General features: G+C 53.7%; 1 protein-coding gene across 6 annotated transcripts in view; it reads left to right on the top strand.

Moving 5' to 3' along the window:
• Positions 1–18,873, top strand: part of LTBP2 (latent transforming growth factor beta binding protein 2) — a 99,669-nt gene that overhangs the window by 49,519 nt on the left and 31,277 nt on the right. For 5 of the 6 annotated variants that reach the window (XM_074585266.1, XM_074585265.1, XM_074585264.1 and 2 more), the window contains exons 4-8: positions 9,366–9,547; positions 10,815–10,985; positions 12,608–12,808; positions 13,183–13,451; positions 15,034–15,136. In XM_074585266.1, coding sequence (XP_074441367.1) covers positions 9,366–9,547; positions 10,815–10,985; positions 12,608–12,808; positions 13,183–13,451; positions 15,034–15,136 — 926 coding nt within the window. Of the gene's footprint in view, positions 1–9,365; positions 9,548–10,814; positions 10,986–11,105; positions 11,236–12,607; positions 12,809–13,182; positions 13,452–15,033; positions 15,137–18,873 lie in introns of those variants that run through there. The other variant, XM_074585267.1, reaches the window with a different exon arrangement.

Below are 18,873 nucleotides of genomic sequence, written 5' to 3'. Positions count from 1 at the left end.
GTGTGAGGATGAATAAGCTAAAGTGTTTTTTCAGGGCTTTGAAGTTGGCAGCCTGGTGGAGGGGGTGAGTGTTGCTAGTCAACAAGATGGAAATGAAACTCCAGAGTGCTTGTTTTCTCCCTGCTACGTGGGGGAGATGAGTGACCTCCCTATGGCCGGTGGTGACCTTTTCTCTGGCGAACGCCTCTGCAGCAGGTTTCATTAGACGGAGGCTGGTCCTCAGCTCACAGCTGTTGTGTCTTGTGGAGACAGAGGCCCCTTTAGGCTGGAAATCTTGGTGTGCTTGTGGGCACAAGGGCAGGTTGATGTATTGTCCTCTTGTGTCCCTCTGCCCTAGATTCAGGTCCTCCCCTTGCCAGGCAGGACCCTGCTGCTCACTATACTGGCGGGCAGAAGGAGGAGGAGAGGGGCAGTGGAGGCATTGCTGTGGCTGGTGGTGGTGGCTTGAACCCTCTGTGGGGTGGTCATGTTGCGCGGCAGACAACCCAGCTCTCCAACTGTGCCAGCATCTTATGCCTGATTTTGTAGTGGTGCAAAAGCTGTGGCCATGGGGTGATGTCTGCAGTGAGATGGTGGCATTGATGGAGACCTTAATGTGATGACTATTAGGACACTTGTGGGTGGGTGTCTTTTCACCAGGGTGTGAGAACAGCTGCGCGACTGCCTCTGGCAGCAGTGCCGTGCCCATTGATTGTGCTGCCCGACACCAGCCCCTGCACGCAGGCAGGGGGGCCAACTGGAGCAGCTTTCTCACCACTTCAGCCCAAAGCAGCATGCAGCCAAGCTGCAGAGAGGAGGGCTGCACAGCCGCCCATCTCACTTGCCACTCACCACATGAGCCGCAGGCCAGCTTGGGCAGCTCTGCCAGAGGGGTGGTAGCTCGCCTGGCCTCCCTCTCCCTCTAAATCCCTGTTTTAGTCTATGGAGTGTGCAAGGTTTGGCCCAGAAGTGGCATTTGTAATCAAGTGGCCTGGCCTGGTTCCTCTGCTGGCTCCCCTTGAAGCTCAGAGAGGTTGCAGGCTGTGTTTTGATTTTTCTGGGAGGCATTGGCCTGCACTTCAGCTCTGGCACTTGGAGATCGTGGTTCTGGCCACTTTACGGGTCAGCCCTAAGATCTGATGGATCCAACCAGGAGCCTGATCTACTGCTCCTGGTGACAGCCCAGTGCCGTGCCCTTGTGCAGGGCATGTTTCTGCAGCCTTGCTGGGCCAGGCAGGTGCTGTTCCCATGCTTGGAGAGCTGGACTGCTTCCAGGGAGTCAGTTGCTCACTCCCTAATACACGAGAGCAAAGAAGAGCACTTGCAGAGTGGCAGGTGGCACGTGTGGCAAGGGAAGGGCATTTAATGTCACCAGAGAGCTGTGTGGAGACGTGTGAGCAGCCACTTTGGCTAAGGAGCAAATTAGACCCCCAGAGACTGGTTAAAGAGAACCTGTTCACTGTCTATGTGCTTATAGAGGATCACTAAAGCGGTGTCTGGCAACTCCTGAGCAGATAAAAATAGCATTCACAGCCCATCTCTTTCTCCCTCTTTGTTCTCATGCACCACACGGTGGGCTGGGAGCCAGCTCGGGTGGCTCTACAGCACCGGGACCGCTTTGGGGGACAGAGGAAGGAAGATGCCAGGGTGGTGGTGGTGGAGGGGCAGAGGTTGGAGGGACAGAGGAGGGACGTGAGGCAGACACCTGGTGCCTTTGCCGTCCCGTGGACCTGCACATCTGTTGCTGCCGTTTGTAGTGAGAGATTCAGAGAAATCTCGACCAGCCACTGGGACATACGTCAGGGATCTGGAGTTACCACTGCAAGATGGCACAGGAGAGAGCCCAAAATGAGAGCCATGAGGACTCTGTGACAGCCCCTTGCTAGCCGCGGTGAGGGATTGTGGTGGCATCTGGGTGTTGGACTGGGCATATGCCAACGGTATTGAGTGTGTGTGTGGGGCAGGGAGCCTGACCCTCATTCCTGCCCCTGCAGCCCTGCTTCAGCAGTGCTCTTTGTGCCCAAGGCAAAGGGCATTGTCAGTGGCACCTCTGCCCACAGGAGGTCTCGAGGTCTTGCAGGGGAGGGAAGATTTGGGTGACACCCTTCCTGCTTGCCTGATGACCTGCCTGGTCTCTCCCCCTTCTCTCTCCCCCTGAGCTGTGCCTGTGGCACTATGTGGTGGCAGGTGAACATGCAAGGGGAAACCCTGGCAGCTGAGACCTGTTGTGGTAAGCCACTCGCCTTGCCGTCTCCGTGACAGTCCAGGTGCCTGTGTCTGGTGTGCCATCTGTCATGAAAACTGGCTGCAGGTGACTGTGAATCAGGCACAAAGGCACCCAGATGGTCATTCATGTGGCCTTCATGGCACACAGGTCCCGCTTGGCTCAGCCAGGAAGGTCTCCTGCCTGAGGGAGGCTGGTGTCTGCTTCTCCTGGCCAGGAGAACTTCCCTTGCCTTCCACCAAACCCTGGGGAGCAGGGGGCTTTGAGCTTCAGTGTCTCCCTCACTTGCACAGGGGGTATCAGGCAGCCGCAGGAGGGACAGTGGGCAGCCTGAAGCGGGCAGGTTTCAGAGCTATCTCTGCTGCTCGCGGGGATAATAAACTGAGCCAGGATTTATGGACATAATGTGGGTGGGCTTGAAGTCAGGTGCCTCGTATGGTGCGGTTTCCCCCCTCCTCCCCGAGACCTAAAAGAGCTGTCTTCCTTGTCAGCATGTTTGTGAGCTAATTGATAATAAACTTGAGTGCTCTCTAAGCAATGTCTCCCCTGTGCTCCAGGGCCCGGAGCCTGAGCCATGAATCCCGTCTGCCTGCTGAGGAACCTGTTCGGAGTCCAAGAAAGGGGAAGTTTCTGGTCTGCGGTCAATTTGCTGCTTTCCAAGGCTGGCTGCTTCTCTCTCCCCCTGTAGACACAGACGCTGGTGTTGAGGCTGCCCATTCTTCTGCGATGCTTTAGTGGAAAATCAGCAACTGCCGAGCATTACAAAGGGGGAAGTGAATCACTGATTTTGGTCCCCGTGGCCCCAAGCGGGGAGGGCATCTAGCCAAAGGGACAGGCGGACGGACAAGACAGACACCAAGTATATTGTTCGGTGTTTAAAAACCAGGGGAGAACCCGCCTGTTGTCCTGGCAGGTTATCAGGGGCTGAGCATGACTCAGCCCCCGTCCTGGCTGAGCCTTCTCGCCTTGGATCTATGTGCGCAGGCTGCAGGCTGGAGGAGCTGGGGTGGACTTAGCAATGCTGCAGCGGCTCCCCTCCATGGGACACTGCTCCCAGCCCCGTGGGCAGCCCGCTGCCTCTGGAGTGGCTCAGTGGCTGGAGGCAGCAGTTGCTTCCCAGGCAACAGGCTGGTTGTACCTGGAGAGATGGAGCTTGTTGAGCTCGGACCCTGGGGTGGGGGTTCCTGGACTCTGGGAAGATGGTTGCTTCTCTGAGGGTTTCTTATCTTCAGTTTTGTTTTGGCCAGTGCTGTCCCACTCTGTTGTTGCCCTCCTGGGAATTGTTCCTTAGGGTTCTATGGTCTCTATCATCTCTCCCTGATGCTCAGCAGGGTGAAAATTTGTTTCCAGCTGGAAGAGTGACTTTCCGATTCTCATCTGGCCAGCCCTTGCCTTGTCTGGAGTTAACACCCCTCCCTGCTGACCGCACTGTCCAGGATTCACTGTCTTCATAGTGCCTTGGGCCATCCACCCTGCTGTGGTCAGCCAGGCTTTGGCTGGGGAGAGGGCGAGGCAGGCTGGATGAAAAGCCAGTAATACTCCTGTGGCACTTGGCTCTGCATTTCCTTTACGCAAACGCAAAAAACACCATTTCCCAGCTCGCTAGCGATCTGGCCAAAGTCAACAGTTGGATGAAGAGTGGCCGATAGAAGCTATATCCAGGAAAGACTGAGGTGTTGCTGCTGGGGAGAGGGAAGTGCTTTGAAGAGTTTGCCACCTTTGCTTCCAGCCCCAAGGAGGATGCCTGGCCTTAGGTCATTAGGTGAAGCCACAGCTGGATACCCCCTGGATTGCCTGTGGCTTTTGCTTAGCCAGAGAATCAGACTTGGTTACTGTGATTGGTTATTAGACTTGGTTATTGTGATTCTGTGTACCTAGTCTTGAAATTGCAGGCTTTTGAAAAAACCTGTGATTGATTCAAAAAACCGCGGTTCTCATGATCATGTGTGTGGTTGCCAGGAGCCTGTCAGCTCAGTCTTCTGCTCACTGTCCCCAGCAGGGTGAGAGATACCACTCACCTCCTCTGGGCAGGGAACAGGTTCATCTGGGACTGGGCAGGAGAGCCATCCTATGCGGGGAATACAACATTTTTGTACCTTCTCTAGCCTGCTGTCTCTAAGTAAATATAGAGCAGAGTATAACCAGTAACAAAACCTGTTTAAAATGAAGCGTTTATACACAGGCAAAGGTGCAGTGGTAGGTGTGCAGTTCCCTTGCTGGATATCATACAGGTGTCATTTGGATCCTGCAGGGATCTGTAGCACTAGAACATAAGGGCCCAGGTCTCCTTTGGTTCTCCTGACTACTGGCATGTGTCCTCAGGGGCTTATGGGGAGTTCAGGTCCTCGACCCACACCTCAGAAGGGGGCAGCTACAAGTACTTGTTGGGTAGTTTTGACCTGTTGTAGATGTGAGTCACTCTGTCTGCACAGCTCCCTCCCATCCTGAATCTCTTTTAATTTTGATTAGCACCTAATACTTACAGGAGTGTAACTTTCCATGTGCTGGTGACTGAGGTCTCTCAGCCAGTGACCTTTCAGCCATCTGCCTGGTAAAGATCAGCAGGAACACACACATCCATGCTCCTGGAAGGAGAACGCTGCTCCCTCTACCTTCCCTCCTAGACCCGTGTTTCCCCTGGACTGCTGCTGCTGATAGCTGCACGCCGCAGAGGTGAGCGTCCCAGGACATCCCAGAAGGAGAGGTGTGCTAGGAGTCTGCACGCTGTTTCTGCCCCACAGGCTGTGCCTGACACAGAGAAAGCTGTCAGCAGCTCTGACGGATGAAGAGCAGGGAAACCAGCTGCTTGGCAGGCGGTTGTCTCTAAAGGAAGAGACCACTGCCTCTTTGCAGAGATCTGTGCTGGCCAAGTGCCTGGCTGGAGGAGTGGCAGTGAGTAATACTGCATGGGGGGAGGCTGAATGAATGTGAAGCCCTGGGACTTTAAATGTCCCAGAACATAGTCCTTGAGGTCTCAGCCTTCTCGACCTCTTCAATGCCTCTTCCCTCAACCGGTGGAGACATGGAAAGTGGTAGCCCAAGCCGCCTGCTCTGCTGATCTGGAGCTGCCCCATCTGTTTTCCATCCTTGCTCTTACCCTCAGGACAGCCACACCAGGGAGAGAACTTAGGGCAATGCAGATTCCTGGGAAGTGGACAAGCTCTGGCCGTATACATTAAGATCCACCAGATGGTTAGGGGTTGCTAATGGTTTCTGGCTAGGTCTGTACTGATGTGGTGTGCTCAGGTCCGTTCCCTGAGACCCTTCAAACAAGCCAGTCCCCGTCTGCCCAGCATGGACTGATTCTGAAGGTTTGGAAGGGAGAAGCTGTGTTTTGTATTCCCTGACCATGATCCAGCCACTTGGCGTGACTTGGGGATGTATTGGGACTGACAAACTGAGATGGAAAGACACCCTTTACCATTGATTTCTGTGGCCCAGGGAAGGATGGTGTTACTCAACTCAGTCTACAAATCCCAGAGCTCATCTGCCTAGAATAGAACCAAATAAACAAATTAATTCAAAGCAAATCTGCCTCCCCCTGCTGCGACACACACTGGAATGCTTTGCCAACAGGATCCCCACAGCTTTTCCTCAAGTGTTGCAAGCGATGGAGTAATGTTCCTCCTCCGTTTTCCCTTTGTGAAGTTGGCACTGCCCCTCACAGTAAGCGCATATAATTTCCACTTCTCTTTGTAACTGAAATGCTAATGGTTATTTTATTTAAAGCCCTTCATATGTTGTTTTTTTGGTTTTTTGGGGTTTTTTTGTTTGTTTGTTTGTTTTTTGTTTTTTTACAAAATCTGATGATCCTGGGAATGACAGGAGTTGTCCATAAAGTCAAGGGGTGGAATTCCTTCAGGCAGGCAATGGGTAACGCCCAGCCAAGCCCTGCCACTTGTGTGTAACATACTCCCTTCCTCAAGGATAGATGTGATGTGAGTCTTTTCAAGCACAAGAGCTGATATTTCCCTGTCTTATGCCACCCGTCACCTTCACCCAGCAATTCTTCAAAACTCAGGGCTCAAGTTGCCCTCAAGTGATCAGCACTAGGACACTGAGCGTTGTTGAGCTGGGGAACTCTCACCTCTTTTCCCTGGGGTGCTTCCGTCTATGCAGTAAAAGACTTTGGAAACCCAACCATGTTCACCCATAGGACTATGCTTGGAGTCTCCTTAGAGCTCCATGCAGCTTTTCCTCTGTCACTAACAAAACCAGCAGCAGCACACCAGTTAACAAAGCAGTAGGTAACAAGCACCAGAAGTTCCTTCGCTGGCAGCAGGGATGGATGAGTAGCTCAGAAATGTGTGGGCAGGTCATGCCTGGCCCCCATGACCGTCAGGGGTAGGTGGTACTCTGCAGAATCTCAGGAGAGCTTCTGAAAGGGGCTGGTAGGGACTGAGGTAGAACTGGAATAAAGTTCGGTTCTCTGCAGTTATTCTGGTTGGCCTTGGCTGATTATTGAAAAACAAGCACTGTTTGCTGTCCTCATCTCAGTTTAGATCTTGATTTTAGCAAGACAACAAATATTTTTATCAGCAGGTGATAATTTTGTTATCCATCTGTGCTCTTTGACCAGTCCCATTCGCTCTATCTCCATCGCTGAATGGCCTGCAGCCAGACTCCAGCACAGATTACCTGCGCCGCTTCTTCTCAGGTCTCCTGTTTATGCCTCCTCTCAGCAGCTCAGCCACCCATTTTCAAGGTTTTCCTGCATTAGAAACAGTTAGGTAATGAGTATATGGACAGGGGACTTCTGTCTCTAGCATTAAAATCGTTCATTCTTGGATTCTTAAGCTCAAGACCAGAAATGATCGATAGATCAATAGATAATCTAAAATTGCCTTCACGGCAGCACAGGTTATGCATCTTTATTTAGTTATATTGACACTGTTCCAGTGATATCTCCCAGCAGCACACGTTCTTCTCCTGAAGCGATGGTTATCGGGAGTTGGGGAATCCACTACTGGTGTGTTTTTTGCAGAAGGAAAACAGCTATACTGCTGCGTGTGGGCATGATTTCTACTAGGGAATCATTTGGCTTCGGTTTGCAGATGTTGTTTCATGGTTTGTCTGTCTTGGTTAAATTACAAGGCTCTTCACATCTGGCGTTTTGTTCCTGTGGCCAAACCTGTGCCCTGTAATCAGAGCACCTCTTAATCTTCTTTTTGCTAACCTGAAGAGATTGAATACATTAGGTTTCTTACAGAAAGGCTTTTTCACCAGCCCTCAAATTACTTTTGTCATGTTTTTTCTTGTATCCTCTCCAGTTTTTCAACATCCCTCAGAAGATGTGACATATTTCACATCAGAACTAGATGTGATATTTTAGCATACATACTCCCCGCTGTGGTGAGGATGTGTAGGGAGGCAAAAATACCTCCCTGTTCCTGCAGTGTTTCACTGCCCTGGTGTCAGGGCATTGAATTGACAGTTCATATTTAATTGCTTGTCATTACCCGCGAAATCTTTTCAGCATTGCTGGTTTCCAGGATCGTCTCCTATCTGCAGCTGCTGCCTGCATTCCTTCTTCCTAGAAGTGTAATTCTGCATTTGGCTCTATTAAAATCCCATATTGCTTGGATGGATTTGCCCTCCACAGTGATCCAAACTGCTCTCTGTGATTGCTCTGTTCTCATCACGATACACCACATTGCAAATTTTTGTGTCAGCAGCACACATTATCAATGTCGATCGTATGTTTATTTCGAAATAAAAATATTTATTTCCATATGAAATCCTTGAATCGTGCCAGGCCTCGTACTGATCACCCTGGAACCCATCTAATTCCCTCCCCAGCGACAACTGCTTCTTGTGTTCTGTCACACAGCCAGTTTGTTATTCATTTCACATGTGCCTGATTGACATCGTACTGCCCTGTTTATTTTTTTTATCAGAATAGCATGGGCTCTCAGCCTGTCGGTGTGTGTGTGCGTAATTCTAGCGAATGATGAAAACAGACTCCTTTGACAAGAGCGGTTCTCCATAGACCTGTTGACTTGACCTCACTTCTATATTCCTTTCCTTTAGTTCCCAATTCATTGACCTGTTCATCATCTTTTCCATTCTGTTGTTCAGGGCTGATTTCGAGCTCTCTGGCTGATGGTTACCTTGTGTATTGCGCTTGACCTGTTGGAATACCAGCGCAGCATTCGCTCCCTTTCCATCTCCCCAGATCTTACCATTATTCCAAGCTATCTAAGCCAGCAATGTCAGTGAGCCAGAGCTGCTGTCAGCCAACTCTCGTTGGATCATCCAGTCCTGCTGGGTTTAGATACACCTCCCCTGTGCTATGACAGGGAAAATGGTGACAACCATAAAGTGGGATGGACCTCTCTGGGCACTTTGGCAGGACAGAGCTAGTTTGCCCCAGCCATTTGGTCAGAGATGGAGGTGTTGGACAGGGTATGCAGAAGACCTGTCAGTACTTAAGTTCAGTTGCAGAGGAATCCAAGGCATGGACTTCCAAAGAAATTCCAGGGGCATATGGGCATCCAACCTATTTTGTCCCCTGGTGTACTAAAGCCTTTTCCTTGCAGGTGGTGCAGGTGAGAGTGAGGGAGACATTTACTGGTAAGCACAGAGCACCCTCTTGGAGGCTTAGTGCTGCCAGTCAGTAAGAAGGAATGGGAGCAAGTGCAGTAGAGCAAGACGTGCTGTTCTGTCAGTTTAATGCGAAGAGCTCTGCCTAGCAGTCTATATGGCTTTATCATGGAGCGTAAGAAGTGTGACCTTGTGAGCTGGGTGGCTTCTCCATGCGTAGTCCCCAGAAAACACCAAAAGCCATAAATGCAGTTACTGCAGAACGTTGTAACTGCATTTGCAGGAGGGAGTTCTTGGTCATTTTCTCTTGTTTGTGACTCTCGTGGGCCAAGTTTTGTTGGGGCAGCCTGACGTGACGGTACAGGGAGGGTATCTCAGTGAACACTATTCCCTGCCAGGCTCAGGGCATTGGGCACAGTCCCTAGAGTGAAACAGTGCCATCGTGATGACTGAAAGCAGGTGAGGAGTGGGACCCTGCTCAGATAGGCAGAGCTCTGTGTCCAGGTGGTGGCTCAGGGAGCTGGGCAGTGAAGGTTGCCACAGGGCATCCTGGTGGACGGGCACTGTGGGTCAACGCAGTTACTCGTGAGAAGTATTGATTCATTTTTTGCTTCCACAGGACTCAGAGCAGAATTGGCTCTCCTGTCTCCCCCCAGCACACAGGGCCATCACGGACTGTCCGGCGCTACCCAGCCAGCAATGGCCAACTCACCTCGAATGCACTCCCCAATGGGAATGGACATGAGCAGAGCAGCTCTGGGCCACACAGCGTTTCCCAGGAGCATACCTTGTCAGCAAGGGGTAAGGCCTCCAGGGCTGTCACTCTTTTGGGGCTTCTTGGGGTGTCCTGGGGTGTGACTGAGGATCCCCAAGAAACCCAGGACTCCCAGGACTGTGGCACTGGGTGGGATGGAAAGGGAAGGTCAGCATGAGCGTTGTTGGGGGCTTGGTGGAGAAAAAGACCCTACCGAAGGAGGACAAATCAGGGCAGCAAAATGCTGACAGCAAGGGAGAGGAGCCAGGGGGGATGTGACAGATGCCTCACAGAGGTGTTGAACATCACCCTAGCACTGCTGCCCTGAAAGGAGATTACCTCAGTCTGTAGGAATGGTGTCTCCCAACTTCCTCCTCAGTCTGAGCAGCTCTCAAGGTCAGATTGTGCAACCAGTGTCTAGTTCTTCTCTTTGGCTGTCCCCTTGGTGCCTTCTGACATGAGCAAGGATCAGGCCAGACTGCTGAGACGTGCAGCAGAGCCTCAGCAGCTTCCCCAGCTAGGACAGATGCAAGTTGTCTTCTGTAGCTTGGCTACCCCTGAAGCCTTTCTTCCACAAGGAGGCACTATGTGGCATCTCAGCCCGTATGAGTACGGCTGCGAGCCTGATTGAAGCTGTAATCTGAAAGTGGGGATTGAAATGGGAGTAAGCACACCAGGGGAGGCACCCACAGAAACAGCTGTCTCGCTGGGCAGGGATGGAGGGCTATGGTGTCAAACCAGCTGGTTCATGGTTACACAATAGTTCTGCCTGTTGTCCATTTTCCATGAGCCCCCAAGAGCTCTGAGTGCCATTTACCCTCCCGTATCTAATGTGAGGATGGTGAGGGACCAGGAGGGGACCACAGGTAACTGCAAGAGGTCAGGGGGCGCTTGGAGGGAGACATTGGTTTTCCAAGTCCTGATGCTCTCTTTGATGAATACCAGTGTGGCAATTCAAGTGGGAAGCCTTCTAGTGGTTTAAGGGCAGCCAGTCTGCTGGCTACTGACATGGCTTGAGAAGGAATATTGTCTAAAGCAGAAAAACACTCTTTATACTGGAGTCAGTAGGGAGTTATGGCATACAGCTGGCCAGGCAGAGCATCTTGCTGGCCATTTTTCATGTGTTGACAAGCCCTTACTGATGCTGGAGCAGAGAGCAGGCTGGCGTGAGTGAGGAGCAAGGAGAGACACTGCCCCGGGGAGAGACACAGACCCCTCCTTGCTCTGAGAATGCTTTGGAGCTTGAGCTGCAGATTATCAGCCCCCTGGCCTGGAGATGCTGTTTCCACTTAACACTGTCCTTTTCTTTCATAGGGGCCAACCTGACAGAGAAGATTAGGAAGATAAAAATCGTCTTCACACCCACCATCTGCAAACAGACATGCCGGAGCGGGCGCTGCTACAACAGCTGCGAGAAAGGAGACACCACCACTCTCTATAGCCAAGGGGGGCACGACCACGATCCCAAGTCTGGCTTCCGCATCTGTGAGCACCCCAAGGCCCCCAGCCCATCTTCTTGCCTGCTCTCCCACTCTTCTCCTGCCTCTCCCGCCTCTACAGACTGAGGGCTTGGGCTGCTATAGGGATGGGAGGAGATGGCCTCTCCCAGTGCCTTGGAAGATGTCTCCTGGGATCTTTGGGGCTTACTCCATCTCTCTCTCTGGGGGAGGAAGACAGACCTTGCCTCATTGCTCTCTTTCCTGGGCAAGCAACTTCTGTTTCCATCCCACCCCAGGTAGGGGGGACGCGTATGTTTGAGTCAGGCCTGCAGCCAAGCCTCGCCACCCCCTCCTTCTCAGAGCCAGCTCACTGCTTTTGTTGGCATCCAGTCTTGGGGCTGCCTTTCATCACCTAATTTCCTCCTGTTCTCTCCTTTCGCTCACGTGGCAGCCAGGAGAGCTGGCTGCAGGTTGCAAGCTGTTCCTATAAACAGGGCTGCTGAAACCTCTGCTCGCCTTTCAGAGCTGCTGGGATTGCTTGTCAGGTCACTGGGATACCCAGCTGTGGGTTGGGCACATCCTCTTGGAGCTAATTGGTGGGAGCAGCCTGCAGGACCTGATGGGACTTGTCCTCTGAAAGCCTCTGTAACTCTCAAGTTCTTCAAACAGTGAGAGAGTACAAAGTCTGGCTGTTGTGGACACCAACTGATACAGGGTTCATGGGAATTTCTGCCTAGATCCCAGTCCAAAGATGTGTCTCCTCCCTCCAAAACTGGTTGCTGGGGTTGAGCAAATGAACGCGGTGCAGGGTGGGAGCTCATCCCCTGGGATGAACCCAACAAGCCATCCTGGGATGTGCAGCAGCAGCGTCTCATCTCATGCTAAAATGAGTCAGGATGATCTGTCAGGAAATCCCGTGCCTTGCCTGAGTGTCGCTCACACTGAGAAATGCTCTGGGTTGCTCCAAGCATCTTGATGAGGCCAGAAATGACATGACTTCGGTTTCATCTATGGATGCTTTTTCCGAGCTTGTGCAGACGAATTGCTCCCGATTCTTTTGTCCCACTCCAAGCTTCTCCCACTTGAGCTGCTGGCAGGGCCAGGGCTGGCCGGGAGACAGGCTCTGAGGATGTGGCTCTCTGCCCGTTCTTTCCTTCTGCCTCTCCCATCCCCACTGAGCTCCCTTCTGGGCTGGGAGTAAAAACCCTGCCAAGTGGGGAGGGGGCAATGTGGAAGAGAAGGAATTGTGCTGACTTGGCCGCATGTGGCTCTTGTAGCTCCTGCACCATTCCGAGGCATCCTGTTGTGCCAGCAACACCACCTTGGCCCTGGTGGGTTGCCTCACAGGTCATGGGTGCCCCAGGCTGGCCGTGGCCCCAGAGCCCAAGGAAGGGCTCATCGTCTTCAACCCATAACTCCAACCCTGAGCAGAGCTCAGGGAGGACCCTGGCTTCTCTGCATGCTGCCTGCTGGATGGTGGTGCACAGCAGGGACCCTGGGCTGCCTCCAGGCCGCAAGTGCTGACCCCAGCCCGGTGCTGGGTCTGCTCTTTGGGCACCACGGGGCTAGTGCTGGCCCAGATCCAGTTGCCTGGCCTCCCCCAGCCACCCCTTTGCTAGAGATAGTGGCTCAGTTTCTCCACTAAGCAGACCTCTCTTTGCCTTGCAGACTTCTGCCAGATCCCCTGCCTGAACGGAGGGCGCTGCGTGGGCCGAGACGAGTGCTGGTGCCCCTCCAACTCCACGGGGAAGTTTTGCCACCTGCCAGCTCCCTCTCTGGAAAAGAAGCAAGGAGGGAGAGCACCAAAGACCCCGGCCGGTGGCTCCATGAGGCAGTCCACCTATACCCTGCCCTTGTCCAACCATCTGGGTGAGTGTGGCCGGGGGCTCCAGACCCTGCATTTCCCTCATACTTCTGAGTCCTTCTACTTGAGTGCTCCTCAGATCTTCATTAACAGGCCTGAGGAGGCTACTACCTCCTTATGCTTGCCTTTTTGGGCCAGGTTGTTAGAAAAGTGGTTTCCTTAGTTTCCTGAAGGGCTCAGGTTGCTGGGGAAAGTTTTTGGCAGGTTTGTCCTGGTTTTGGGACAGAGAAGTATTTTCTCTTAGATGCAGTCTTCCTCTAGATTTCCTGGTGGGGTCAGTCTGCCTCTCCTCCCTTGTGACTTTGTTGATGACAAGATGCCCCTCAGGTGCCAAATTGTTGCCAGATTGTCACAACTGTGGTATAAACTCATCTTCCAGCTTCCCTAAACCCTTCCCTGGTGAACGTCCACATCAACCACCCTCCAGAAGCCACCGTGCAGATTCACCAGGTGTCCAGGGTGCGGGGTGACATGGAGGTGTCAGAGGAGAACAGCGTGGAGGCAGTCCTGGTACCTCAGCTGGCTGCCGTGCCCTGGTACACCTACGCACACGGGAACGGCAACAGCATTGCCACAGAGAGCGGCCAGCAGCAGCAGAGAGCCCCGGGGCTGCTCGGGAGGTGCTTTCGGGAGGCTCTCCATGGACAGGTAAGGAGTCACCCGTCAAGCGTTAGACCATGTGTGTGGAGATACGTTTCTTGTTCTGGGGTACGGGTGCATTGGCTTATGGGGCAGGGAGGATGGCCTTTCACTGTGTGAAGCTCTTCAGCATCAGCGTGGGCATCACCCAGGTGCTGTGGGCACAGGCAGCAATGCGTTAGTACTTGGGATGAAAATCCCTTGTTTTGACCCATTGGGGAGAACTTACTGCCTTGCCCTGACCAGGCTGTGCCCTGGGGCAGCACAGCCCAGACGTGATGGCTTTCACACACAGTCTCGTTTAAAAAGGGTGCCCTATTTATAGCAACATTTACAGCCACGCTCTGCGATTATTGTAGGAAACGTATAAAACATAGGAAAATTCCTTTCCCTCTCAGACAATAAATGAAAGTCTGATTTCCATGGAACGACGCCTTCCCGGGCAGCTCAGTCAAGCCTTGGGAAGCAAACGCACGTGAGGGGCTTTCTCACCCCTGTCCCGCAGTCATCGTAATTTCTTATTTTGTCTTTTCCCCATATGTTTCTCTTGCGTCACTGGAAAAGCATTGAAGGCTTTTGGCACCCACAGGAACACCTGTGAGCTCCCCCAGAGCAGCTCACGCTCAGCGAGACCCCTGGCTGGGTAGCCTGGGGATCAGCCCCCTCCCCACTGCTCCCCAGCCCTTTCCGGGGGGCTGCTCCCAGTTCAGTCACTCCCATCCTGCCGGAATATGTTTTCGGCCATTCCCTTAGCACAAAAATAAATGAGATCAAACCCTGGGGTTGGAAAAGCCCCACTCCTCCGTGGGGAGGTGGGGGCTCTCTGCACCTGGGAGCAAATGATGATGCACGGAGATGCTCGTGGATGCCCAGAGAAGCTGTGGGAGATGCTCTGAGGGAGGCAGGGGGAATAGCAGGGGGTACCCTTGCTGTGCTCGCACCTCACCCAGCCGGGGTGATGCCATGCCCGGGAGAGGGCGAGGAGCCCGGCGGGGAGCTCTCACCTCTCCCCGCTCAGCCGCAGCCGAGCCGATCGGTATGCGAGCGCTGGGCAGGCGGCCACGCATGCCTGGAGAAGGGCCAGCTCCGGCCCGTGGGCCGCGGCGGCTCCGCTCTAATGGGGAAGCCTGTAATCCAGAGGGCCTTGCTGGGGGGGGGGCGAACGGGGTGGGAAAGAGAGACTCATTAAGCAGAGGAAAGTGCCTGACCGCAAGCTCCCCGCCGGGCTGGAGTGGTGCACCCATTTCGCTGGCTAATCAGCCAGGCACGGGGCTGATCCGAGGGCTTTGCCCGGTGATATCATCTCTGGTTCGTCTCCTGCTCCGTTTGATGTCCCCTTCCCCTCCAAGGGGTGCAGTCGAGGGAGTCTCGTGTTTTTCTGTCTGCACAACTATTTACTGTCTTTAACTGCATCCCCGGTCCCGCTGTGTCCCGGTGAGGAGCTGTGCCAGGAAGGCCATGCCAGCCTCTGGTCCCAAACCCTTGTCCCCTGTGCCACCTATGCTGCCACCATGCCAGCCGGCTGGGGTGGGTGGGCACGTGTCCCCTCCCTGTCCCACAGAAGCCTGATCCTCTGGTCCTCCCTCTGCAGTGCACCAACCCCCTGCCAGGGCTGACCAAGCTGGAGGACTGCTGCGGCAGCGTGGGGCTCTTCTGGGGTGTGGACCGGTGTCTGGCCTGTCCCCCCCGGCCAGGTGAGTGCTGCCACTGGCGGGGATGGCGCGACATGGGGTACAGCACGCTCAGCAAGCAAAAGTGGTCGGGCTGCTTTGCACAGCTGAGGAAGCATGGAGCAGAGCCACAGGTCCCCTGCCGTGTGGCTCTCCTTTGCCCAAGGCCCCTGGGGACAGGCAGTGTGTCCAGGGCGGCACATGGGGCCATGCCTGCTCCGCTGCTGCCCCGAGGAGTGTTCTGGTTCGGGTGCTGGCCCCAGGCTCAGCGCTTTCTCCCCAAACAGCCCCTGCAAAACCCTGGTGCAGCCAGTGGTTCCTGCCATGCCAGCCCCGCTCGGAGGGAGAAACAGGAAAAGAGCGGCCGTGGTTTTAGGAGGTGCAGTCCTAGATCGGTGGAGGAGGCTGCAGACTCGGCCCTATAGAGTTACGGGCTTGCTCTGGGGCCGACACGGGCTTGGCAGGGGCTCTGGAAATAACACTACATCAAACAATTGGCAGGAGCGCACCCGGGGTCCGTTCCAGGGGCACGGGCGTCCAGCCCTGTTTCTGCTGCACTTGGGGGCCGGACGGGCTGATCCAGCTGTAGACGGGGATTCCTCAGCTGCTTTGCTCGGGGTGCTCCATGACGGGTATGGCCCCTTGTGCCGCAGCCCCCCTCCCACGCTGCGGTGGAGAGGCTGTGCTGAAGGGCTCCTGGCTGGAGGGAGGCAGGCCAGCGCTCACCATGTCCATTGCAGGGCAAGGTGCACATGTCCAGGGAAACATGGGCAGGGAGCTGCTCAGCTCTCCCCTGCCCGCCTGCCTGCCCCTTTCATCACAGCCTGGCTGCTCGTTCGCATGCCTTCACTGGATCGAAGGACTAAAATAAACAGACCCTATGGTCCAGGAGACTTCGACCCCTGAGGAGAGTGGTGGTGTCCAAGGCAGCAGGTTTTTGTGCAAGCAAATGTGGTGTTGGTGCCTTCTAGCTCTGAGGCTGTCCCGCTCACTCACATGCATGCTCCCAAGAGCTGTTTGCGTCTGGTTGTCCTCCCTTGATTCAGTTCCTCCTCAGCCAGGGGTAGGCATGACTGGAGCCAAATTCCTCGCAATCACAGACGAGGTTGTCAGCATCCTGGAACCCAGCTCAGATCTGAGGAGCTCTGATTGCTGTCATCTTCCTGCTCTGCACGGCTCTGCTGTGGCTCTGGGCCACGCTGCTGCTTGCCTGCTCTCGTCCATGTGCCAGCCCCAAGGGAGCCTTGGGCACACGCAGTGTGTGGGTGACCACAGGGTCTCCAGGTTCAGCACAAACAAGAAAATGCCCCACATGGACCTCAGCCCCCTCCTCTTCGTCCCCAGCCTTTGCATCCCCAGTCACGGCTTTCTCCTCCCCATCTCACAGCAGTCCCCCTGTTACTTGCCCTGTTGCTCTGTGATCCCCCCGTCAGGAAGCAGGGGGGACAATTAACACTTCAGATAGGCTGCAGATGGCTGCAAAATCTCTGCACCTCCTTTCTGTTTCTCCATGCCAGGATGCTAGGTATCACTCAGCAGCCAGAGCTGCAGCAGCAATTGCTCTGCTGGACTTAGGTCTTCAGGCTTCAAAATGTGTCTCTAATCAGAGGCTTCCAAGACATGAAAACAGGCACGAAATACCCCCATGTGCTCCTTGCAGTCAGCCAGCCAGTAAAGCAAATGCACTTAAGAAATGCCTCCTAGCTGCCAGCAGGTCCCACTTTCACAGCGCAGAGCATGCCCTGTGTCCCAGCAGCAGCTGAAACTCAAGGGAGGTTGTCACTGCTGGTCTTCATTGAGTGGACAGATGCTTGTCTGGCTTTTTTTCAGAGTAATTCCATGGGGATATGAAAAATGTATCCCTGTGGGTCTTCTGTCTTCCTGTGCCGCAAGAAAATCCCATTCTCAGTCCCTCTGGCTTTGGGTGATAAAGTTTCCCCTTGGAGACCAAATGGCTCTTGTTGATTTTGGCAGGAGTTCAGGCTAGTTGAAGGGGCCGTTTTCATCCTCTTTAATCGTGTGCAAGTATCTTCCTCCTTTGGCTACCTCTGATTGACTGTCCCGTAACCAGCCCCACATGCAGGAGACCACACAGTGCAAGGGAAGGGAGCTGTAAGGCAGACACTCAATGGAGGCAGCCTAAGAGAGCCTGGCTGTTGTGAAGTGGGAAGCCCAGGCGCTGGCATGCTTTTCTCTGCTATGCTGTCTTCACAGACAAGAGATCTCACCCCAGAGTGGAGCCAGGGAAACAGTCCTTTCTTTGTAGTCTCACTGCTCTAACGGAGCCACCGAGCCCTGTGACCTCGCATTGCCCTGTGTCCCTTCTGCCAGGGCTCCCAGGTCCGTGCCTTTCCAGTGTGAAGGCATCGCTCCACATCGTTCCTGTCTGTACACCACATCCCACACTCACGTCCCTTCTGTCTCCCAGTCTTGCTGGTCTGTGTTGTGCTCACTCAAAGTCACTGGGCTGTAGTTCAGTGACCTGGTGTCTCGTGCACAGAGATAACATGTCCAGTGGATGTTTCCAGCTTTCTTCTTGGCACTGTGGTCTTCGGAGAGAACTTCTCCTTACACTCGTACATCTCGGGAAGGCGTGCACCAGAGCAGACTTGACAGCACTGGGAATTTAATTCCAGCAACCAGAGACAGAAATGGCAGAAGCTAGTTCAGTGTAAACACTTACAAATGTACAGAAGTGCAGCCAGGCAAGAGCCAGACAAATGGAGAACTTGTTTGGATTGACTGTCTGCCCGAGACACTGATTGTTAGTAGAGTCTGGATATGTCCGGATGTCTCCGTCGACTGCAGCTTTCATGTTTGGTACATGTTTGTGTGCGGAAAGACATCAGAGAAGAAGAATCGGAGGCAGGCATCTGTCTGAGTGAACCTGCCATGACGAATCCCTGCGATTTTTTATGTTTTGCCCAGCATCAGAAAAGCCAAGACACTTGAATGCTTTGTCTGCATCCGAAGGAGATTGTGTTAAAAGCTGAGTTCAGAATTAAGGTAGAGGTGGGGTTGACCTGGCCAGGACTCTGTAGTGGGTGTTACATTAGCCTCAGAGGTTTCCTTAGACTCTGCTCTGGCTTTTGGCTGTCTGGTTTGCTGCTGGGAGGGTGTATATTGTTAGGCCCCTTCAGAGGAGTTGGCACAGAGATGAGTATTCAGGCAGGCTATAGTAGAAGTCACTGGGAGTTTGCTGTTGCTCATGTAAGTGAGAGCTGAAGATGGGATCCCCCAGATATGTCAGAGACAGCCCTGGGAGAAAAGGGAGAGCCGAGACCTTGCTCCCTGAGTTGTTGGGGCAAAGGCTGTCACCCAACCCGTGAAAGAAAGAGATGAGCCAGAGCCAGGGCCCTGGAGAGTGGCAGGACACCTGCATGCTGTCGTGCAGCTGCAGTTCTTCAGCTCCGGCTGGAGATGGCTGGATGAAATGTACTGCACTGCAAGACAGGATAAATCAGCTGGAGACATCCAATGACCCTCCTGGGTCTTTAGTACTTGGAGGAGGTGCTGGAGCACGCACTGAAAGGCTAGAACAGAGAGGTAAGAGGACATGGGAACTGGAAGGTTAAACTCAGAGAAGTTTCCCTGATAGAGGGAGAAGGGAATTGGAGGCTGAGGAGCAGCCTCCAACACATTTGGATGTCGACACATTTGGATGTGGATGGGAGGAAGCCTAAGGACCAGCAGGGTGTTGGAGCAGTGCTGGTAAGGAAGCTGCACTGAAGCAATGTCATGTCCCATGGCAAGCTCAGGGT

This window comes from Larus michahellis, chromosome 4, assembly GCF_964199755.1.
Source record: "Larus michahellis chromosome 4, bLarMic1.1, whole genome shotgun sequence".
NCBI lineage: Eukaryota > Metazoa > Chordata > Aves > Charadriiformes > Laridae > Larus > Larus michahellis.
The sequence above is the reverse complement of the archived record's forward strand: the minus strand, read 5'-3'. Positions and strand labels throughout refer to the sequence as shown.